The sequence below is a fragment of the Carettochelys insculpta genome, chromosome 26 (genome assembly GCF_033958435.1).
Source record: "Carettochelys insculpta isolate YL-2023 chromosome 26, ASM3395843v1, whole genome shotgun sequence".
In the NCBI taxonomy this organism is placed as follows: domain Eukaryota; kingdom Metazoa; phylum Chordata; order Testudines; family Carettochelyidae; genus Carettochelys; species Carettochelys insculpta.
The window spans coordinates 14941973-14963545 of NC_134162.1; the positions used below are offsets into that span (position 1 = coordinate 14941973).

At 46.8% G+C, this 21573-nt stretch overlaps 1 protein-coding gene across 1 annotated transcript in view; it reads left to right on the forward strand.

Annotated features, from left to right (window-relative positions):
* Window positions 1-8260, forward strand: part of CTTNBP2NL (CTTNBP2 N-terminal like) — a 43748-nt gene extending 35488 nt beyond the window's left edge. The window contains exon 5 of the mRNA XM_074977651.1: window positions 1034-8260. Within this exon, the coding sequence (XP_074833752.1) occupies window positions 1034-2497 (1464 nt within the window). The 3' untranslated portion in view covers window positions 2498-8260. The remainder of the gene's footprint in view (window positions 1-1033) is intronic.
* The last annotated feature ends 13313 nt before the right edge of the window (window positions 8261-21573 follow it).

Sequence of the window (21573 nt, forward strand, 5' to 3'; positions counted from 1 at the left end):
TTTTGCCAACTATATGTAAAATACCAGCTTTCACCCAGTTTTCTGTGTGTGGATGAGTTAAAATCTTTGCAAGCTAAGAAAGCTTGTTTCAGCCTTAAAAGGATAAATTGCTCAGGAAGCAGGCTGAACTTAAAGGTAGAACTGTCTGTGGCCCACCCTGTGGTTTTCTGACAACGTTGCATTGCTAGTGCAGAACTCCCAAACTAATAGGGGGCTGATAATGGGCCACATCCTCCGTGACTATATTGACCTTGTCAACTCTGGTTCTCCTTTTGACTGGGACTCCCTCCTTTTTATTAGCCTGTAAATTTCGACCCTCCTCTGGAACCCCCACTCATGCATCTGACAAAGCAGGTCTTTGTCCACGAAAGCTTATGCTCCAAAATATCCCTTAGTCTATAAGGTGCCACAGGACTACTTGTTGTTTTTGAAGATACGGACTAACTCGGCTGCGCCTCTGATAAGGGGAAGTGGGTTCTCTGTTCAAAGGTATTCCAGACAAAGGCACTCGAGGAAGAGGTGGAGGGTATACTTTGTTCAGAGAGCAACAGTAGTGCAAGTTCATGTTAATGCTTTATCTGTAACACAAGAACAATAGAAAGGTGTAGACCTTAGATCTGCATAAATATTTCTAAATGGCATTGTAAAGCAAATTAAGGAGGGAGGGAGAAACCAGTAAGAGGGAGCTTGGAAGGAAGCTTCCATGTAGTGACCACGGGTATATATTACACTAAATGTAAAAAACTGAATATTTCCAGCCCGTGACTATATGAAGTGATACAAACATCTGAGGTCTTTGCCATGCAGGACTTGGTGACTTCACAGACACCTAAGGTGAACAGAGAACCATGTTGCTTTGTGTTTGGTGCTACTGAGGCCCTCTGTTACTGAAAGCTTGTGAGATCAGTAGATAAGAAAATCTTCAGATTTTCGGTTCTACCACATTAGTTCTGTGGGGTATTGAAAGTTACCTTATTTGCATATGTGAGGCTTTATTCATTCCCTCTGAGAACCCCTCTGTCTTCTTTTCCAGTTGGAGTTTGAAAGGACCCAAGTGAAAAAATTTGAAAAGGAGCAGAAGAAGCTGTCAAGCCAGTTGGAAGAAGAGAGGGCACGCCACAAGCAGCTGTCCTCCATGCTTGTGCTGGAGTGCAAGAAGGCCACAGCCAAAGTAGTGGAAGAGGGGCAGAAGGCAGGGGAGCTCAGCTTGAAACTGGAGAAAGAGAGGAGCAAAGTGAGTAAGCTGGAGGAGGAGCTGGCCTCCAAGAAGAAGCGGGGTTTGCAGATGGAAGCACAGGTGGAAAAGCAGCTCTCTGAGTTTGACATCGAAAGAGAACAGCTGAGAGCCAAGCTGAACCGAGAAGAGAATCGGACAAAGGCACTCAAGGAAGAGGTGGAGAGCCTGAAAAGAGCCTTGAAAGAATTGGAAGTTCCTTCCCAGGGCATCAACCCTGATGAGCATTCACAGCAAAACCCCTCGGTGATGTCCAAAGATGTAGCAACAGAGAGCCCAATGGTGAAGTCTGTGTCTTGCCAAACAGAAAATTTCCAGGTAGACAAAATCAATCTGGGCAGTACTGCACATGTGACCCTTCCCAGTCCTGCCACACCTCCCCAGGCCTATACTAAAGCAAATGGGCACTGTGACACAGACATGCAACCAAGTGGTGAGCTAGTGCAGACAAACTTAGCGGAGGACCAGGCGCCACTGAGAGAGAAGCCAATTGGGCCAGTCCCAGAAAGCGTAGTGGAGAATGGAAGTTCTCCTGTAAGAACAGAATCTCCTGTGCACTTGATCCCACAGCTTTCTTCTGGTGGGACATCTGTCTCTCCCAGCAGCACAGCCGCATCATCTCTGTCGTCATCTCCATGCTCATCCCCAGTTCTGACTAAACGCTCAGTAGGAGCTTCAGCAAACAGCCCTGGTTATCAGTCGTCCTACCAGGTGGGGATCAACCAACGTTTCCATGCTGCCAGACACAAATTTCAGTCCCAGGCTGATCAGGACCATCAGTCAAGTGGCCTGCAGAGCCCACCATCCAGGGATTTGTCTCCTACTCTTGCAGACAACTCTGCTGCCAAACAGTTAGCACGCAATACAGTCACTCAGGTTCTTTCCAGATTCACCAGTCAGCAGGGACCTATAAAGCCAGTCTCTCCAAATAGTTCGCCCTTTGGCACAGACTACCGGAATCTGGCAAATGCAGTGAGTCCAAAAAGCGAGTCCAGCTCAGGCAAAGTTTCTAGTCCGCTGAGCCCCTTGTCTCCTGGAATTAAATCACCAACAATCCCTAGAGCAGAAAGGGGGAATCCTCCACCTATTCCTCCAAAGAAACCTGGCCTGGCTCAGTCCCCAGCAACTCCTACACCGCTGACCAAAACCCCTTCTCAGGCATCCTCTCTTGGTGCCCCCATGGACTTGGCAAGTAGCTGCTCTAACAATACTGTAATAGCCAATGGGAAAGACATCGAGATACTGTTGCCACCTAATAGCTAGTGGTTAGAAAATGTGAATATGGCAGCCTGTGGCTTAGCACCCTACAGCTAAGACACTGTTTTATCCACTCCATGTTATTTATTTGGGTAGTAGCAGAACGTGTCTCTGTAATACATTTAGTGTATTTTCTTTTTAAAAATAGGAAATGATTTTATAGTGATGTATAAACCTTAACTGTGGAGCTGTAAGGTAGCCTTTAATGGAGTCTTATGTCAGCAGTGAAATTAAATGTGGGGGGAGAGAAAATTTTGTGCTTGGAGCTGATTAGCAAACTAGAATGGGACTGAACGATTCATTTTAAATTATGCAGAAATAACTTGTGCAGATTTTTATTCCTGATGAACACTGTATAAAAAGTGCCTGAACTAAGCGTGTCATATGAATGTGGTTCTCTGTACAAAACAAAAAAGGGACCATTTAACCACAGATGTAACAGCTCTTCTGTGAATCATGAATGTTTAAATCAACACTGCTTTTAATCCTTTCCAATTGTTCTTAAATCAAGTGTACAAACTATGTGCTACAGAAGGAAAATCTTTCAAAGGTAACCATCAGAGTGCCCCCAGTTTTGCCCGGTATCTCCCGTTGGCATCAGAGGCAGGTGATGCACAGGAATGTGTTAGGGTAGAATTTGGACCTACTGTTCAGCTCTGTGCAACCCAACCCATTTTCTTTTCCAGTGGAGTTGTCCAAAAGCAGTGGCAACATTATACCTTCAGGGTACCAATTTTCCTGCCTTTCATAAATTTCCCACACAGATGTCTCACTGTAGATTAAATAGCTAAAGATTCATTCCTGGTGCTTCACCTTTGATTTTTAAAATTCTTCAAGCAGCCTACTGTTGAGTGTTGAACTTTTGAGAGAAGGATTTTGCTATTACTTGAAAAGAGAAATTGCTGGTCATTCTGTAGAGGAAGATGGAATCTTTATTATAATGAAAAGCAATAACTTAATTTGCTCACTTTGTCACAATACTGTATGTCAGACTGACAGATTTTACTGATCAGTTTGCTAGCCTCATTGGCTGCAGCTGTGGAACCAAATTGTTCTCTCTTTCATATATAGATATGCATATATGTATATATAGATGCATTCATCTACATGTTACACACAATACATATATAAATCTTAGTTTGGTTATGTTGTTGAAGTTGTCCATAATTCATAAAGAAAAGGTAGAAATACATTTTAAGGTTATAAAACGAGAACACGGTTGTGATTTTTTTAAATTAAAAAACAAAACTTTGCCTAACTTTGTGAGGCAGACATTATGTTGATCAGTAGCTTGGACCTGTAGTGGATGTTGAAGGAATTTGCAATAGAGTCAGTAATTTTCACTGTACTTTAGAGTAAATAGTGAGTCTGCAGACCTCGCTGCAAACCTCTATTTCATATGCTACTCACATTCAGATACAGTAATGGACACTAAATGTAACAAGATAAAGAGAACAGAGATCAGGGTTACAATTTGGAGAGTCTAATCCTAAACTTCTAAATCAATTTTGCTGCTCGGGGTAGGTCCATTTGTAACCATACTGCCTACTGCAATATGCCACCCACATCTGGAGAAGAGTTTCCCACACTTGGTAGCTCACTCCATTGTTTTAGTTATTCAGCATTCAACTAAACAAAGCACTTGATCCCATTATTGTTACAAAAGATTCCTGCAGTGGTTGAGGGGATGCACTCCTATATATGATATACTACAGGTTGAAACTCTTGTCTGGCACCCTCAGGACCTGACTGGTGCCGAACGAGGGAGTTTGCCAGACTGCAGGTGGTCAGTGTGGTCTAATACAGCGTTTCCCAAACTAATTTGGCCATGGAACACTTTTGGACTTGGAATGTATTGGTGGAACATACACATGCCGGTCAGGGGAAGTTGAGGGGAGGGAAGGGTTCATACCAAAAAACTGCTGCACATAATGCTCAAAAGTTGATTTGAAAGAGTTGTTTTTTAGATATCTTTTATTTTGCAAAGAACAAAAATAAAACAAAATCATGTGAATGAACAACTAATGTCCTTCTGATAGGAGGATAGTTAGCAACCCTGAAATTAGGTATGCAAATTAAAAATTAAGTACAAATCCAAACCAAATCATCAATATAACAGCTAAAAGGATAGTTAGTGTCATTCTTTTGTACATAAATAGAAAGGATTGTCCTTCCTTAAAGCTTAAAAACATTCTTTCTGAAAAAGAAATGCAAAACAAATTAGTTATGGAAGAATATTTTTAAATTTTGTGTGTTTATGAATTTGTTATTTTTACAGGAAACTACTGGAAAATAAAAATAAGGAATATTTGACAGTTTTTTAATGGGAAGAGTGTTTTGCATCTTTTAATCACAAATCTGCTTAATAGTAGAAATGGGGCTGGAGAGTTGGATCCTCATGTCAGGTGCAGCATCACATGATTTCTCTGAACACAACTTGTCCCGAAACAATCCAGATTGACTGATTGTTTTGGCATGAGTCACCTAACAACTATACTGTTACAAATGCATTATACATATTAATATAGCTATACTCTAAATACTATTCAAATGCCTTGGTATTTTTGACACGCACATCATTTCATATTTAATATTTTAGAAGGAAGAATATCACTAGCATCAAAATTTTTTCGTGGAACACCTAGTCACATCATGCAGAACATCATTGTTCCACGGAAAACAGTTTGGGAAACACTGGTCTAGCACATTACCAACACTTCCACTGCTTAGTGGGCTCTTAGAAGACATTTAAGGGTAAATTACAGCTAAATAACAGCGCAGGCTGGACTGGTGGCTGTATACAAAGTTTACGGAACCATAGGAAACTTGGCCACACCCATGATAAATGGTAATCCAGCTAACTGAAATCGTGCTGGATTGTAGATGTTGCCGAACAAAAGAGTTCTAGAGTGCAAAGATTCAGCCTGTAGTACTCTTCCAGTTTTAAAATTTATTCTATAAGACCTCAGAGTTCTTGAGCTGTTTTAGTAGATACTGTCCTAGTCAATGCCTTTCTGTGTCCCACCCAGATGATAGAGCTTTGGCATATACAATGGACATGGTTAGATACGTTCTTATAGATGTCTAAATAATAAATCTATGCACCACTGTTCCTATTTAATTGTAATGGTCCATATGCACCAAGAGTAGGAGACTAGGAGCACCCTGTAGCTAAATAGGTAGAGACTCTTGGAAAGTACATTTAAAATGTGATCTTACCACAGCAGTTTTTTTCCAGATAAGAGTAAGTGTTGAACGCTAATGGGTGAATGGCTTTTAGCTAGAGTAATCTAAAACAGAGTGTGTTGCAGCAACTGTTCTAACCTGTTCTCTTGCTTTTACATTAATCTTAAGTGGTGACATACCATTTCTTTATTATATGAATCTATATATATAAAGATATATACTATAGTGAAGTTTATTTCTTAGGAAATGCACTGAATACTGTATTTCTTCTGCAATGTAATACAGGGAGGGGGAATGCAAGAGAAAAATGTGTATTTTTGCTAGTGGCCTATCTTCTGAGATAAACTAAGCACAAATATTAAAATAGATTCAGCTAATCCAACAAGAAAGGTAGGGGTAATATTTAAATTTTTGATGTAGATTCTGCGTGTGGAAGCAACTAAAATTTTCTTCTATGAGTCACATCTTAGTTATAAGCACACATTGGTGCAGAGCTTTGTCACAGGCTGATGGGGCTATAATGAAGTATAAAATGCATACACTAGTGTTCGTTAACATTTGTAAATTTGTAAAGCCAAATGTACCAAGCAGAAGTCTTTAATCATTTTTATAGCTGACAGCATTAAACGTGTTAAACGTTCATACTATCAATAAAGTATTTTATTTTTAAGATCTGACTGTTGTGCAAGAAAATAATTTTAAAAAATTGTTCTGTGTGTGCCTGGCCTGATGTGTACCTGTAAATGGTACTTGGGGGTAATCAAGCTGTCTTTTACATCATTAATATCTGTTTTTGACACGTTACACAGTCACAAAGGGAAGATGTCCTGGAGCCTCCTGCTTATGCAAGGTTGCGGCTTCCCAAACCAAAGGTATTTTGTTGCCTAAAATACTTACAACAGTGATTTGAGATAGCCTGAAGACACAACATGTTGTATTTGCGTCTATTAAGGTGGCTTGATCTATCTGGGTTTCATTTTTGTTGAATATGTTAACAAATGACCAGCATATTGAATGTTTCTGTACTTAATGCTTGCTTTAAATCTGAAAGTTGCTGTGAACTATGCTAATTAATTAGATATAGGTATGAAACACATGGTTTTTTTAGGTCATTTTGGACCAGTGACAGGCAACCTTGCATGTGAGTGGGCCGCAAGATTGTTGTTAGCAGGGTAGTCTCCCAGGATAGGCCAGTCTTGCTAACAAAACAAAAAGCAGTCAAGTAGCACTTTAAAGACTAGCAAAATAGTTTATTAGGTGAGCTTTCGTGGGACAGACCCACTTCTTCAGACCACCTAATAAACTATTTTGCTAATCTTTAAAGTGCTACTTGACTGCTTTTTGTTTTGATAGTGTATAGACTGGCACGGCTCCCTCTCTGTTACCAGTCTTGCTAACTGTGCTTGCATACATAGAATTTGCAGGGTGTGCAACTGAACCACAGCAGCGCTTTGATTGCACACAGCACACTTGGCTTTCACAGTCCATGTTGTGTATAATCAGCACGCGCCTCACTTCATGTGCCCTGGCTTTATGTGCTTTAGTAATACTGGTAGGAAAAAACCCACCTGGAAGGAAACCAGTGGAATCTGGCAACCCTATGTGTGAGCAACAGTCAACAAAAAGAGCCCCACTGGGCTGCATGTCCACCAGTGAGATAGTTAAGCCTAGGGAAAATTATCCATCACTATTCGTAAGCCTATTTCTGCCAGGTTTGGATGCTTTGGAATCCATTTGAGTTGAAAGTGCTTTTGGACCTGGCAACTGGTAAATAGTAGAAGATTTACCCCGCCTTGCTCAGGGCCTTCAGGGCTGGGGGTTAAAGGTGTTGTAACGGTACAACCATTATGGTTTCTCTATAGCCATACTGAGAGGCTTAGAGCTCTTCTGCAGCCAGAGTAAAGAGCAGCGGACATTAACTGTGAAGCTACAGGTCATAGACTCACATTCCATCTACGTTTCAGTACAATAGTGTCAAATCAAACTGTTAAGAGGGAGACGACATCCTAATGCCACCCATTGTCTCCAGATAAACAGATCTCAAGATGGGTAAAGAAAACTTAGTTAACAGCATTTTGTCTGGCAAGCAAGCAGTAGCTGGGGTTGTGGAATCACCATTCTATGATGATTGTCTTCACTTTTCTTCTGTTTTCGGTATAATCTCTGTCTGGTTTGTAATTGCGCCCATCTGCTGTATAATTAATTTTGCTAGGTGTAAAACAGTGGTGGGATATGATTGGTTAGGTAATTCTGTTACAGCATGTTATGACTGGTTAGTAAAATCGTACTAAAATAGTTGGTCAAGTTATAGGTAAGCAGGAGTCAAGTTTCACTACTTCAACTGGGGTCCAAGAAGGAAAAAGCAGGAAGGGAAGAAGGAAGGCAGGAAGAAGAAACACCTTAAGGGAGAACCTGACCAGAAATGCCAGACCCTGAGGTGCAGCAACCAGCATCCAGAGATTGACTTTGTCTGTCCCAACAGGGGAAGTGTGCCTGCCCTATCAGGACTGGTGAGCATGATACTGTGTGCTTAGCATGTATTCTGCTTTCTTGGTAACTGTAAATAAATAGAGAATAAGAATATTACTGTGTAAGGATTTTTCAGTGGCATAGATCATGCAGACCTGCAGGGAATTATATCCTGAGCCCTAGGAATTGAGTAACAGTGAGAGTTTAAAGTAATAGGGTCACACCTTGAGCACTGCAGATTGGGTAAAGGTGTGTGTGTCCCTGAAGTCTGGAAAGGCTAAAGAAATTAGTGTAGGTAACAAATTTGGTGGAGAACATGGACATCTCCGAGAAGTGTTCTCTTTGAGATGAACTGTAAAAGTAAATCCATGCCATCCGTGCCTTTCATTGGCTCTCTAGCATTTCAGGTATGTCAGACGTATTTCTAGGGCACGTTGCTGTCTAAGGGCTGCAGCACTAACGCTCCTGCATCTTGCAGCATGGGAAGCATGGTAACCCAGCCTCTTGGTAAGGTTCCAGAGCCTGTATTTGCATACTGCTGACCTAAATTCCCTCTGCAGCTTCCATGGGCTGAATGATTCTTTGACATGCTGAAACACAGGCCCCCTTTAGAGCAGTGCACTGGAGTGATGCAGCCAACACTCCATCCCTGTGTCCGTTTAATTGTGTTTATGTGAAGTACTTTGCTCTCCTTTGGAGTGAAAGCCACCATTCCAAGTCCTGTTTTAACTGATATTTACTGTGCACAGGTGGAAAAGAGAAGTGTTTCTTGCTTTGAGCACACTGGGAGAGATTTCTCTATGGAAGCTGCAGTGCAGACTCATCCTCCCCCCACCCCCCAGAAATGCTGTATGTCACCCTTCCAGTTAACCCAATGACTAGTAAAACAGTTGCCTCTATTCCCGGACCGGGATTGGAATGTCAAGCAAAACAAAAGGATGGCATCTGCCGCGAACAACTTGTGTGGGGTGTTTTTCCTGTTAGAGCTGCCCCTAGCCCAGCCTGCAGGTTTGTGCTAGAGACGCTCCTCATGTTTGCTGCATGTTTGGTACAAGTCGCTTGTTACTTATCTTTGCATCAGGCCACAGTGAGCAGGTTTCACAGCCTATTTTGCAGCCGCCCAGGAAGTAGGTCTCTGCTCGGCTGTCTCTCGACAAGCTTGGGAAACAGTGGCTCACAAGGAGTGTCCGCACCTTGGCCCTGCCCCCGGACAGTTCGGATAGTAACCACAGTCAGTGCTTCTTCCTCCTCCAACAGCCCTTGGTGCCAGCACCTGGGAGAGGAGAGCCCTGCCCAAGCGTCACTTGAACTTGCTAAACAAGTGAGTTTCTGACAAGCTCCCAGGTGGAGGTGGAGGTGGGGCTGGGATGCTCAGGCCCCCCCCCCCCCCCCCCCCCCCAGCCTGGAATGTTCCCCAAAACTGTTTTCAATATCAAAAGCAGGCAGAGTTTCATCCGCCTCTTGACATCACGTGGGCATTAACCTGAACAGTGGAAATCTACTTAACCCAGCTACGTCTGGTGCTGCAATACTGTGTGTGGCTCCGGGGATCCAGATCCAGACCCAGCCCTCAGTTCCTGCTTGCAGCCATTCTCTGATGGGGAAAAGCGGTGAGTCACTTTCTCTGACACACAAGACTCCTATTCATCTCTCATTTTACCTCGCCCGTTTACTCTGAATGGCACTAGCCAGGCTCCTGAGAGGTCCTTGTTTCTGTTTAGCGACAGCCAGAGCCCTCCCATCCATAGACTGATTCACCTTAACCTCCCTGTGGGTGGGGCCCAGGGTGGCCTGGGAGATTACCGGGGAGGCCTGGTGTGGGATGGCAGTAGGGATTGTGGCCCCCTGCCCCCATTGCAGCACTAAGAGCCAGAGCAACCAGGCGGTCTGCTCTATTCCACTCCACCCCACCGCCTTGCCCGAGCCTGCAGCGCTGCACTCCCCTCCAGCGCTGCAGCAGGAAGTGGAGCATTCCAGCCCCACGGTGCTCTGCTGCCCACCGCCAGCGTGGAGTTCAATGGAGCAGTGTGGGAGAGGACAGCAAGGCAGAGAAGCCACCAGCTTGTTCTGGCTCCCACCACCATACTGAATATGAAGGGGAGACCCTTGCACCAGGATCCCTTGTAATCTCCCCACCTTGTGTTGCTTGGGGAAGGGAACTTTGGGCAAGGGCTGGAACAGGGGTAGGGCTTGGGGAAAAAGGTGTGGTGGGTGTGGAGCAGAGGTGGGCAGGGACTGGGTGGGAGGTTGCCCGAGGCCCTGCACTTTGGACACTGAGGGAGGGAGTTGCCCCAGGCCCCACCTTCCTTGGGATGGCAGTGTACCAAGAGATGAGTTTTCTGCAGCTGCTGCTGGCACGTGGTAAGTGTATTGACTCCACAGCAAAGGGGGGCATGCGGTGTCAGGGTTTAGCTTGGCTCCTTTAAACATCTGTGGGTAAACAAGTTGCACCCTGCCCTACTAACACTGAAGGAATTCATGGTGCCCCAACTCCTGGGGGCCACAGTGCTGGCAGCCTGAACGGAGTGAGCTCAGACCCAGAGTGCCCACCTCCCAGGCCCCAGAGGGGTAATTCAGACCTGTTAATTAATGAACTGGAAGCCTGGCATCCTCCTGTCTGCACTATACCTGCTGGGTGGCTCCAGCAAAGCTCATCTGGCACTGAGATGCAGCAAAAGTTGGTGACCTTGGAGTGGCACATGAAATCAGGCTTTCTAAAGGGTTTGGAAAACATCTGTGATTGCCCAGCCGGTAGTTTTGCTAGCAAATGCCTTGCTACATGCTACGAGCTTAGCTGACATTCCTGCCTGAAACTTTCTAACATTCAGCTGAATTGACAGCACGTTTGAAATGTCTCCAGTGGAACTGAAACTTGCTGCATGCGTGTGGGAAGAGTTTCACAAGGACTTGTTTCTTCCCTCTGCAGAAGTCTTTATCTAGCGCCGTCTGGAGAAGAGCAGCTCGCTTGTACCACCTTGTGGTGAAAAGAGGTAGGCTCCTACGCCAGGCGTAGAAAGCCCCACTACCAAATGGGATAGGGGTTTTCTTTTCACACAACACAGGTGAGGGGAGTACCTTTTCGGGGTGTTGTCCTGTCTTTCTTTGATCCTCCAGTTATGCCTATTGCATGGTTATTCCACCTCAGCACAGGGCTGGAACTCCAGATCTGGGATCAGTTTTCAACTCTGCCAGTGACTCCATGTGGGATTCTGGTCCATCACTTAGTCTCTTTCTGCTGCAGCTCCCCATCTGAAATAGGTGCTTTATTTTTTATCTTTGTCTTGTCTATTTATGCTTTTTAGGACAGGCAGTTTTTGTATGAGTTATATGCACACAATGGGGCCTGGACCTATTGTAAGACAGTAACCATTATGAAATGCATTTCTGAATTAACTCTTCACAATTGCAAAGCTTTCAGCCTTCAAGGATTTGGAGATACACAAACTGCAGAGTGAACCTTGGTTTATAACATGGGATAGGAGGTGGGCTCAGTTTTGAGGCTTATGGTTTTTTTTTTTTAAGTTGGCTTACCTAGCACTGAATTATTTCAGATTACTAGTGCTTAGCGCCTGTGATCTGATGTGTCTGTGAACACATATTTCAAGCCATTTTAATGATGCAGCCACAAATAATGTGGTGGGGTCACGGGGGGAGGGAGGGTTTATTTCCTAAAACAGTATTTCCCAAATGGGGTTCTGTGAAAGGAACCCCATGGTTCCACGAAGTGAAAATAAAGGTTCCATGAAAAAAATTCCATTACAATAGCTGACTCCTCTGCAGCTCCCTGCCCAGCTGCCACTGAAAATAGTACAGCTCAGTTCAACTGGTTTAAATGGTCGACGGCGACGGGAGGGATCCAGCCATTAAACCAACTGAATTTAGTTCCAATATTTCACACTGGCAGCTTTGTGCCCCTAGACTCATTTTCGGAAAGGAGATACATTGAAATGGCTGCTTGTTGGGAGCCATGTGATGGAGCCCCACGACTATGGGGAGAAAAGCCCAAGCAACCCTGAAAACTTACCAAGAGCCCATTAAGGTTTTCTTTCTCGACAGCTCTTTGCTGCTTCCAACCTGTTTCCTATTTCCGCAGGTGCATGCAGCTTCGGACAGAGCCCCTTCCCACTCGGCAGAGGGCCCTGCAAACCACTCACTTTGGATCAGTATACAGGATAACTGAAGCAGAACGCATTCATTGCACTCTCCAAACACCCACGGACAAACACCAAGGCCACCTAACTACAAGCCGGATTGGGTTCTTGGCTTTTACCTTCCACAAGACAAGAGCCAGTACTGCCCCCTGAGCTCAGTGGTTCTTAGCCAGGGGTACACGGATGCCTTCCGGGAGCACACCATCACCCCTGAACAGCTCCCTAGTTTTGCAACACGCTACATTAAAAGCACTTGTGAAGTCAGTACAAATCCATCTTTCCTACCAGGACTTGTTTATACAGCTCTGTGTACCGTAAATGGAAATGTGAGTACAATAGTTATGTTCTGCTTGATTTATTTTATTATTGCATTGTAAAAATGAGAGAGAGGGAAATGTTTCATTGCTTGTGTGCTGTGACACTTTTGCATTTTCATGTCTGTGTTTGTAAGCAAATAGGTTTTGTGTGAGGTGTATCTTGGGGGCAAGCAAGACAAATGGGACTCCCGCAGTGGGGAAAGTGGTTTGGAGAGTCTGAAAGCCACTGCTTGGGCTCATCCTGCAGAGGGCATAACAAATACACTAGTTGGAGAATAAGAATGTGAGTGCTCCTGTGGAAAATATTCAGGCCAGCAGAGGTCAGACTTGCCCAGCTGCACACATCTGCTTGGGGTCTGGTCCTGAGTCCATGTGGCAGTGATTACCACGGTTGTTTATGGCGAAGCTAAACAACGACAAAGCACGATTTCTCTGCAAGCGTTAAATGTTCTGTGATGGATCCATGGGAGCGAGGTGAAGTCCAGAGCTCTGGCTGAGATGGATTTATTACTGTATAGAAAGTCCAACAATCAAAGCACACAGCAGGTATTTCCCTGCAAATATCTTGACAGGGTCACCCTTCCTGCCTTGGTATTTTGGGTTCCAGGCCAGATGTCAGGTGAGAAGTGCAGGCTCTGGTACCCAGCACCCTGCCCAGAGAGAAACCTGCTGGTTTCTCTGGGTTGCATCTCACCACAGCTGCATTAAGTCCCTTCAGGGTCCAGCTTTGTGATCCCCAGCTTTACCTGTCACTCTCCCAGGCACACATGATATGCCTATGTTCCAGATGATATGAAACCCTCTCACAGCTGCTGAGTGGGACGGCCAGAGATAGCTAATATTTTAGCACTGTCTGTGGATTTGGAGCATTGAGTGCAAGTGCAAACAACTTCACAGTTGCTGCCCTTCCTGCCAGCTAACTGGCTCCCTAGTTTGGATCCAGAGGAGATGCCAGTCCCACCCCAGCCTGATTCTCTCTATCTGCTCTTTGCAAACCTCTCTCTCTTCATCACCACTTGGTCTGGGACGTGATGAGGCCCCTCCACTTTGACTAATCCCCATCCCTTTTCCTACCATCTCTAGAGGTGAACTGAGCTTGGACTGAACCATTCAGAAGGGGAGGAACCTTTCAGAGACTGTCTTATCCCTTATTGCTGGAGGAGGCCCCTGAGCAGATGGTGGCAAGCTGCAAAGGATGATACCCAATCTGAAGGCCAAAGTCGGGGCAGCTGGGTTCAGGCCTCTCCTTTGATCCCCACTCCAGTTTGCAGACCACAGTTGACTTGTAGAGTGCAATCTCCTGAGTGAGGATCAGGGTGTTTAGAGTCGGTGTTCTTTCCCCATGATACTTCCTTCGGTGCGTAGGTTCCAGGGGTGCTGTAACATTGTCATCCCCTCAGTACCATGCCTGTGAAATCTTTTTAAGGCTGGGACTTGATGCATCTGTTTTTCCAGGCAGTTCTGTGCACTCCTGTTGCACTATAAACTAGTAGGGTTAGTGGTCACTGCTCTGTTCTTTACCCACGGCAGTTTTCCTCCCTGAGAGAGGGAGTCCTCTAATCAGCTGCTGCAGTCGGCTCTGTTGTCAGAAAAATAATCAGTGCAGTTCTAAGAGCAACTGTAACCAAATCATTAGAGTCCTGTCTCCCGCAGCCCAGCCCGGTTACCGAATGCTAGGGGGTTCTGTCAGGTAATCCAGTTTACAAAATGAATTCCATGGCCCCAGGCAAAATCTAACCACAGTATTTCCAAATGAAGCTGTGGGTCTGTCACTTTCCCCCAAGTGGGCTGGGGAAGGAGACCAGGAGAATTAGGGGCTGATTTACTTTCCCTTGCAATGAACAGGGAGCAGATTTATTCAGGCCCAGTGGCAGGTGACATGCTCCAGCCAGCTTGCATTTCAGGCACCTCGGTCCCAGCGATGGCAGGGTGAAGTGCCTGATCTGTGAGCGTGGGTCATGCCCAGGCTATTCTCGCAGTCCATGGTGGGAGAAGAGCAGCTGGGAAAAGGAACACACAGGGCTCTCCCCTTACTCCCAGGAGAGAAGGCAGCAGGAGTGAGGAGAAACATCTGTCTCCAATCCAATTCTTGGGGTTCTGGGAAGGCAAATGCTAACCCGGCTGGCAGCAAAGGTCTTCTGAGACTGCCCACCCATCAGCTGAGCCTGCCCAGATCTGGGAACGCGCCAGGCTAACGCAGTGTCACATGCTCCCTACAACTAGCTGGCCATTAAGATGACATGTTCTAGCAGCCACTCTGGGTTGCTCTTGCAAACCTGCCTCCATCCCTTTGGTGCCTTAGTCACAGGGAGCAATGGTGGGCCAAGGCCCCATTTGTGGCAACTCCAGAGCCTGGAGCTTGCTGGAGATAAGCTGCAATAGGCTGAGCAGTCAGGGGTGGGGGAGGGAGGTGACTGAAAGCCACTCCAGAGGCCCCAGTTGGGCAGTGCTTTGGAGGCTAAAGCAGGTGTCTCAGTCAAACGTGTCTGATGTGGCTTAAACATTGCCTCCTGCGCAGCATGTTAGTACAGCTCCAATAGCATACCTGAGTTATAGACTCACAGAACACTCGACCTGGAAGGGACCTCGAGAGGTGTCGAGTCCAGTCCCCTGCCCTCATGGCAGGACCAAGCACTTGTCTAGGCCAGCCCCGATAGGTGTCTGTTTAACCCGCTCTTAAATATCTCCAGTGATGGAGATTCCACAACCTCCCTAGATAACTTATTCCAGTGTCTAACCACCCTGACAGTTAGGGAGCTCTTCCTGATGTCTAATCTAAGCCTCCCCTGCTGCAGTTTAAGCCCATTGTTCCTTGTCCTGTCCTCAGAGGCCAAGGTGTGAAAACCGCTATCCTGTCCCCTCTAAGTCTTCTCTTCTGTAACCTAAACAAGCCTGGTTCTTTCAGTCTGCCCCATCGCCCATGTTCTCTGGACCTTTCATCATTCTCAAAGAGTTCTAAAAGAACAAGAACAAGTGCCGCTGCCATTTGGGCAGCTTTCCCCTCAGCCTCTCGGCTGCTTTGCCGCGGTCCCACAGGCTGCGTGGCTTGCTCTTCAGCAGCGCAAGGAGGACTCCAGCTGAAGAGCTGCCTCTGATGCTCTTCCTCTTGCTTGGCAGTCAGAAGGGAATGTGTTTTGTGTGGAGTCCCAAGTTCTGTTTACATGTGAATGACACAGCCCCATGTGCTCCCAATAATGAACTTCAGCAGTGCTGAGCAGAGCTGCATGCGGGTATGGGCGAGCCTTTAAGCTGTGCTGCACCCTGCTGCAGATTGCCAGAGTGCCCAGCACTAAGCACAGACATTCCAGCTTACGTGTCCACTGCTGGGGCTGAGGTGACTATAGCATGTGTGAACCTGGCATATCACAAGCTGGGTGCCTAGTGCTCTCGTCAACTCACAGCTCCCAATAAGAAGCTGCTCAGAAAGCTAACAGCCTGGGGACCACAGAGGGTCACACTGAGCTGCGGGGGGCGGGGGGGAGGCTGATTGGCATTAAAGCTGCTTTGGAGTGATTGGCCTGCGAGTGCAAGTCCCGTCTGATTGACAGCTGGTTAATGCGTTTTTGAAAGATCCATTCTTGCTCAAGCAGAGGGCGTGGGTTTGCTGCAGGATTCACAATGGGAAATTCTCGGGGCCTGTGCCATGCAGAGGGTCTGGCTGCTCTAGGGCATCATTGTGGTCCCTTGTGGACCTGTGTGTGTTCTCTCCTTGTTGTCACGGATGCTGGATGAACCTTCCCTGCTGCATCCAGAGGCCTTTTGGTTCCCTGGGAAGATAAAATAGGTAAACATGTCTCAACTTCGGCTGAATTCCCCCATAATGCGCTGGCCAATGCTGTGCCCGTGAGCCCATACATCCAGCTGCTTCTTACTGGTCATTTAGAGCAGTTGATTCCCAGCTTCTTTTGGCTGGGACTCACTTGAGATGAATGAGCAAAGGGCCTCTCATACCAGGACCTGTCACCAACAAAGGGGAAAGAGCACTTATCAAAAAGCCTAAGGACCAGCTCCAGGTGCAAGATTTCCTTGTGGGCAGCCCACATCTGGTCTGCGGCTAGTCTCTTTGTCCAGCCCCGTGTTGGGCACTCCCGCACACCAATCAGCTAGAAGAATTCCATCGCTGTCCCTGGTTAGACACCTGCCCAGGGTCACAAGCCGGGTGGAGGGAGATGTTGGAAGGGGTGTAGTCTTCCCATATTATGCAATGTTTAAACGTCACCCAGCACCTACTAACAGAAAATCATAAAATCACTTAAAGGGGCGTGATGCCAAGACCTATACTTTAATTTGGACCAAATTTGACTAAAAGCTTCTAAATACAGTTAGTAATGCAAGTGTCTATTCACAACAGTACTGCTTTGGACAGTTTGGGAAGCATTTAGCCCAGGTGCTCTATTTTATGGGATGTCCTGTACTTTGTGGCCTTTGGTTAAAGCAGAAGTGTGTAGGCACATGACCGCATGAGCTTGTTTGTACCACATAATACAGCAAACTAGTTGTCATTGAGTTACAGAACGAACTGATGTGAGAAGTTAAGCAGCTAAGACCCTAGCCCCAATTACAAAGCAGATAGTTAGGCTGCATCAGCTTGGCCAAAGATGTCAGTCTAAAGCACTCATGGTATAACTGAAATTTTCTTCTTACCGTCTCTGAATATAACGTCTATGTCTGCAAACTACACAGTAAACTCTTTCCTATCCAGCATTCCATCATCTAGTACTCTCAAATAACTGGCATTTTAATCATAAGTAAATTTGAGTTAGTTTTTCCACAAGTGCAGTATAGTGACAGTACATACAAATAAATACAGTATAAGTTTACAGTGCACAATACTACTGTTGTTGGTAGATAAAGTACTCTGCATATACATGTGATGTGTTTGTTTCTTAATAGTTAGTCTTGTTTTTCTGAAGTGTTATGCATTGCTAGGTGTTCTGCTCTATTATCCAGAATATTTAAAAAGCCAGCAACCTCCCAGTCTTGGGGCTGCCGAATGTGAAAGAGTTTCCTGTACTTTGAACAGTAATAACTTTTCCAAGGACTGCATAAGAAAGTATGACCCTAACTGCTGTAACCACTGCATGTAACTAGTGCTACCGAGTAACTAACACAGTATTTCTCAACCAGAGATATGTGTACCAAGGTCTTCTGAAGGGTACATCAACACATGTAGAGATTTGCCTAGTTTTACCACAGGTGACATAAAAACACTGGTAAAGTCAGTACAGTCTGGCAGTGACTTGTTTCTACTGCTTCAGATGCCTTACGCGGAAATCTAAGTGCAGTATTTCTATTCCAATTCAGTTATTGGCTAAGAAGATGGCAGAAAGGCAGCAAGTTTTCAGTAGCAGTCTTCTGTGATATTTTTACACTGTTTTTGTATGTCATTTTTGTAGGTGTAACTTGGAGGGCTGCAAAACAACCCTGACTCCTGAAAAGGGTACGGTAATCTGGACAGGCTGAATGGCACTTGTTTCAAGACCTCAGATTCCGTTAGGACCATGTTTCTCAGCTGGCGGCAGGCATACCCTAAGGGGTGCATGAGAGAAGTCTGGGGGTACTTTTAATGTTTTTTTCCTTTGAGGAAAGAGGTACTTCATTAATAAATGCTGGTCAACCACACAATCCCTTTGAGCAATAATTTACCCACAAAAAATAGTCCTGCTATTTTGCAGATGGTTGAGCATCAGACGCTGGCTGATGTGCTCACCATTCTGTTGCTGTACTCAGCGCAGCGGCATGCATGTGTGCCCACCAGATCTTCCCTGTGACACACACAAGTGCTGCTCAAGTACCCCCAGCCCCCATCTGTTGTGGGCTCTCTCTCCAGGGATGACCAGGGACACGTGAAGATACTGAGCATTTGCACATTTCTGATGCTGCTGGAAGGCATTGGCCGTCATTTAGCATCTGTTCGGTTGTCCGTAGCAAACAGCTCACAGTGCACGTTACCCAGCGGTATTTGCTTTTTAAACACTGTACCAAAACAGCACCAGTAAGCCAGAGGCTGTGGCCTATGAAAAAGCTGCACTTGCCTTTCCTCAGAGCTTTCTAGGCATCTTGAGCAATACGAGCTATGCAAGCAGCTACTGCTGGATTTTCCATTCTCTCTCCACCGAGGTCAGGTCCATCCACGCTATGAATTCAGCGGAATGGAAGGAATTTATAAACCCACGGTTGGGTCACCAGGGCTGAGAGTTTCACTCTTTGCCTTTGGCCTGACTCCTAAGATAAGTAGTGGGAGCAAGCTTGGCGGTGACAGCCTGCTTGGGACAAACTGACACCGCCCCCACTGCGATTTCACACTTGTTCTACAGCTGGGTAGGAATCCATGTTTGCCATGTGAATTGAATAGGAAGGAGCCAGCCTGAGAGTGAGGGGCCTGAGCTGTTGGTGAGCTAAGTTCAAATTCTGCAGGCCTAAGTAAGGATTTGTTCCTTGAGAAGCAATTCCACTTTAATGACATATTAAGGGGAGAGAGAAGTAGCTCAAAGTCTTCTCTAGCCCAGGGGGTGAGGCTGTTGCCTGGGATGGTGCAGACTCTGTTTCAAGTCCCTGAGCTGGGGAAGGTGGTTACTTTTTGAGGTGTGGAGTACTTAGAAAGAAAGATTAATTGAGCCACAGCAGAAGGTTCTTTCAAGGTACCTACTCTAGGAGAGTGGTTTAGGTACTAGCCTTAGATGCTAGGGACCTGGGTTCAAGTCTCCCCTCTTCTGCAACACTAAGCTATGTGAAAGGGCATCTTGCTACCTTCACATATGTTTTTAAAAAAATTTATCAAAATGCAGTTCACTCTCTTGCCCCTCTGTGGCAGGTGCTTGCCTTGGAGGTGGGAGATCCCAGTTCCAGTCCCATCTCTGCCAAGGGACTGGACCAGGGATCTCCTGCCTCCCAGGGACCGCCCAGCCCCCCACCCACCCCTCCCACCTCCCTCCCTCCCTGCCCACCCACCACCCCCTTGAGAGGTGAGAGCCCCCTGTTCAAGTCCCCTCCTTTTCCCAGGAAGATAATGACTCCTGCGAAGGAGAGGGGGCCTAAACAGGAATCTGCCACCTCCCCGGTCACCTGGGAGAGAGGATTTCCTCTGGTCAAACCCCTTCTAAAGGGGCAGAGGCAGGATTTGAACTAGGAAACCCAGGGATCTCCCACCTCCTCAGCAAGCACCACAACCACCAGGCTAGAGAGTGATCCTAACAGTACTGCTGCCCAGTTCACACTTAAGTAAAGGGTAACAGCACCAACAGGAAAAACACACAGGATTCAAACCTGGGTCTCCACCACCCCAGGGGCCTGGCCCAACCACTGGGCTATTAAGCACACTGCTTAGAAGACATTCTTATTTTGACCCACTTAACAGTGAATTAAAGTGCAGCTGCTTCAAGAAGCAAAACCAGGCACTCCCATGCCCACTATTTCTTAACCCATCAGTCAGGGACAGGGCCTCAAGTGGTAGCAGATCTCTGCCCCCTCCCTTCCTAACAAGCAGGGGGTGGTTGCTGGAGCCCACCTCCTCCCTGCACTGTGAGCGCATCTGAACGACTGCTGTCTCGCACAGCCCAGCTGCTGTCTTTGGCTCTGTTAACATGGCACCCCTGCGAAGAGAGCGAGAGCTCAACACCCCTCAGACAAGCCCTTTGTGCAGTCACTGCCACGTTTGCCTGGGCCCTGGCAGGGCCTAATGGAAATGGCTGCATCTCTGTGCCCGCCCCAGACAACACAGATGGGCAAATACTTCTGCCCTGGCCCCCTAGGGAAAGGGGTTAAGACCATTCCCATCAGAGACCCTCTTGTCCAATGCACGTTTCATCCAACATGCTGCACTTGCCTGACTCTTTGCCTTCAGTTACCAGTGCTGAGCAACTCTCCCCTAATCTTTTCCAGCCACGTGCAGAATAAATTTTGTTACGGCCACCACCGCTAGCAACACCAGCCTGGCTGTGGGCACTCTCCTGATTAGTGCCTGTGGGCTTCCCAAGCTCAGCGGTGAGAAAGCAGCCAGGGACGCTGCTCTCCACACAGCTGTCTCCCATCCGCAGGAGCCTCCCAGGCTGCACATGTGCTGCAAGGCGATTAATCTTTTGTCACACAAGCCCAGGGTAAAGCAGCAATTAATAAGCCCCCGCCTTAGACAGTCCCGCTGCTCTCCCAGGCCTGCTGGTAAACATTGCCCTTTTACTAACTGTGACTTGGGATGTTCGGGCTGCCGAGACACAAGGAGCAGCACAAATGTTATTGTAAAGGCTGTCTCCCAGAGAGGCCATGGGGCCTCGTGCCGCTGAGACAGGCTGGCTGTGGGGAACCTGGGGTCAGCAGCGTGTGACGGGGACGGATCACCGGCTGGGGGCCGTTTGTTTGTGTAGCAGCTGGCTGTGTGTCGGGGAGGGATGGGAACGTCTGCTGGCACTTGGGGCTGGAGGGAGGGAGGGCGGCCAAGGGGGGATAAAACGCCTGACAAGTTTGGACTAGCCAGGAGTTGATTAGCTGAGAGATGAAAATTCACAGCTCTGCTCTTGAAGGGGCCGTGAGCGGCTGGAGCTGTGTTTATGCGAGAGGAGAACACACGCAGCCATCAGACACATCTCCTCCTCACTTTCCCTTCACTGTCACTAACACCCAGGCCCTGCCAGCAAAGCCAGCACAGAGCACCAGCTCACCAGCAACCTCCATGGGGCTGGCAGCAGACCGTGGCCTGAGCTGGTGGAGCACCTAGTGTATGAGTCCCGCTTCTGGTCTCTGCCCCCTGCCCCACACCACTGGTCATTATGGCTCCGACAGTAGAGGGGGTGGGAAGGGAAGTTTCTGGGGAGGAATAATCTGCGCCCCAAGAGCCGGGGTCTGTGCGCTCCCTCTGAAGTGGTTCATGCTGGCCCCTGTTGGAGGAAGGACTAGAGAGAGGCTCGGTCTGAGCTGTCCCAGTAGCCCTTTGATCCCGATAATAGCAGGTTGTTCAATGAACCCG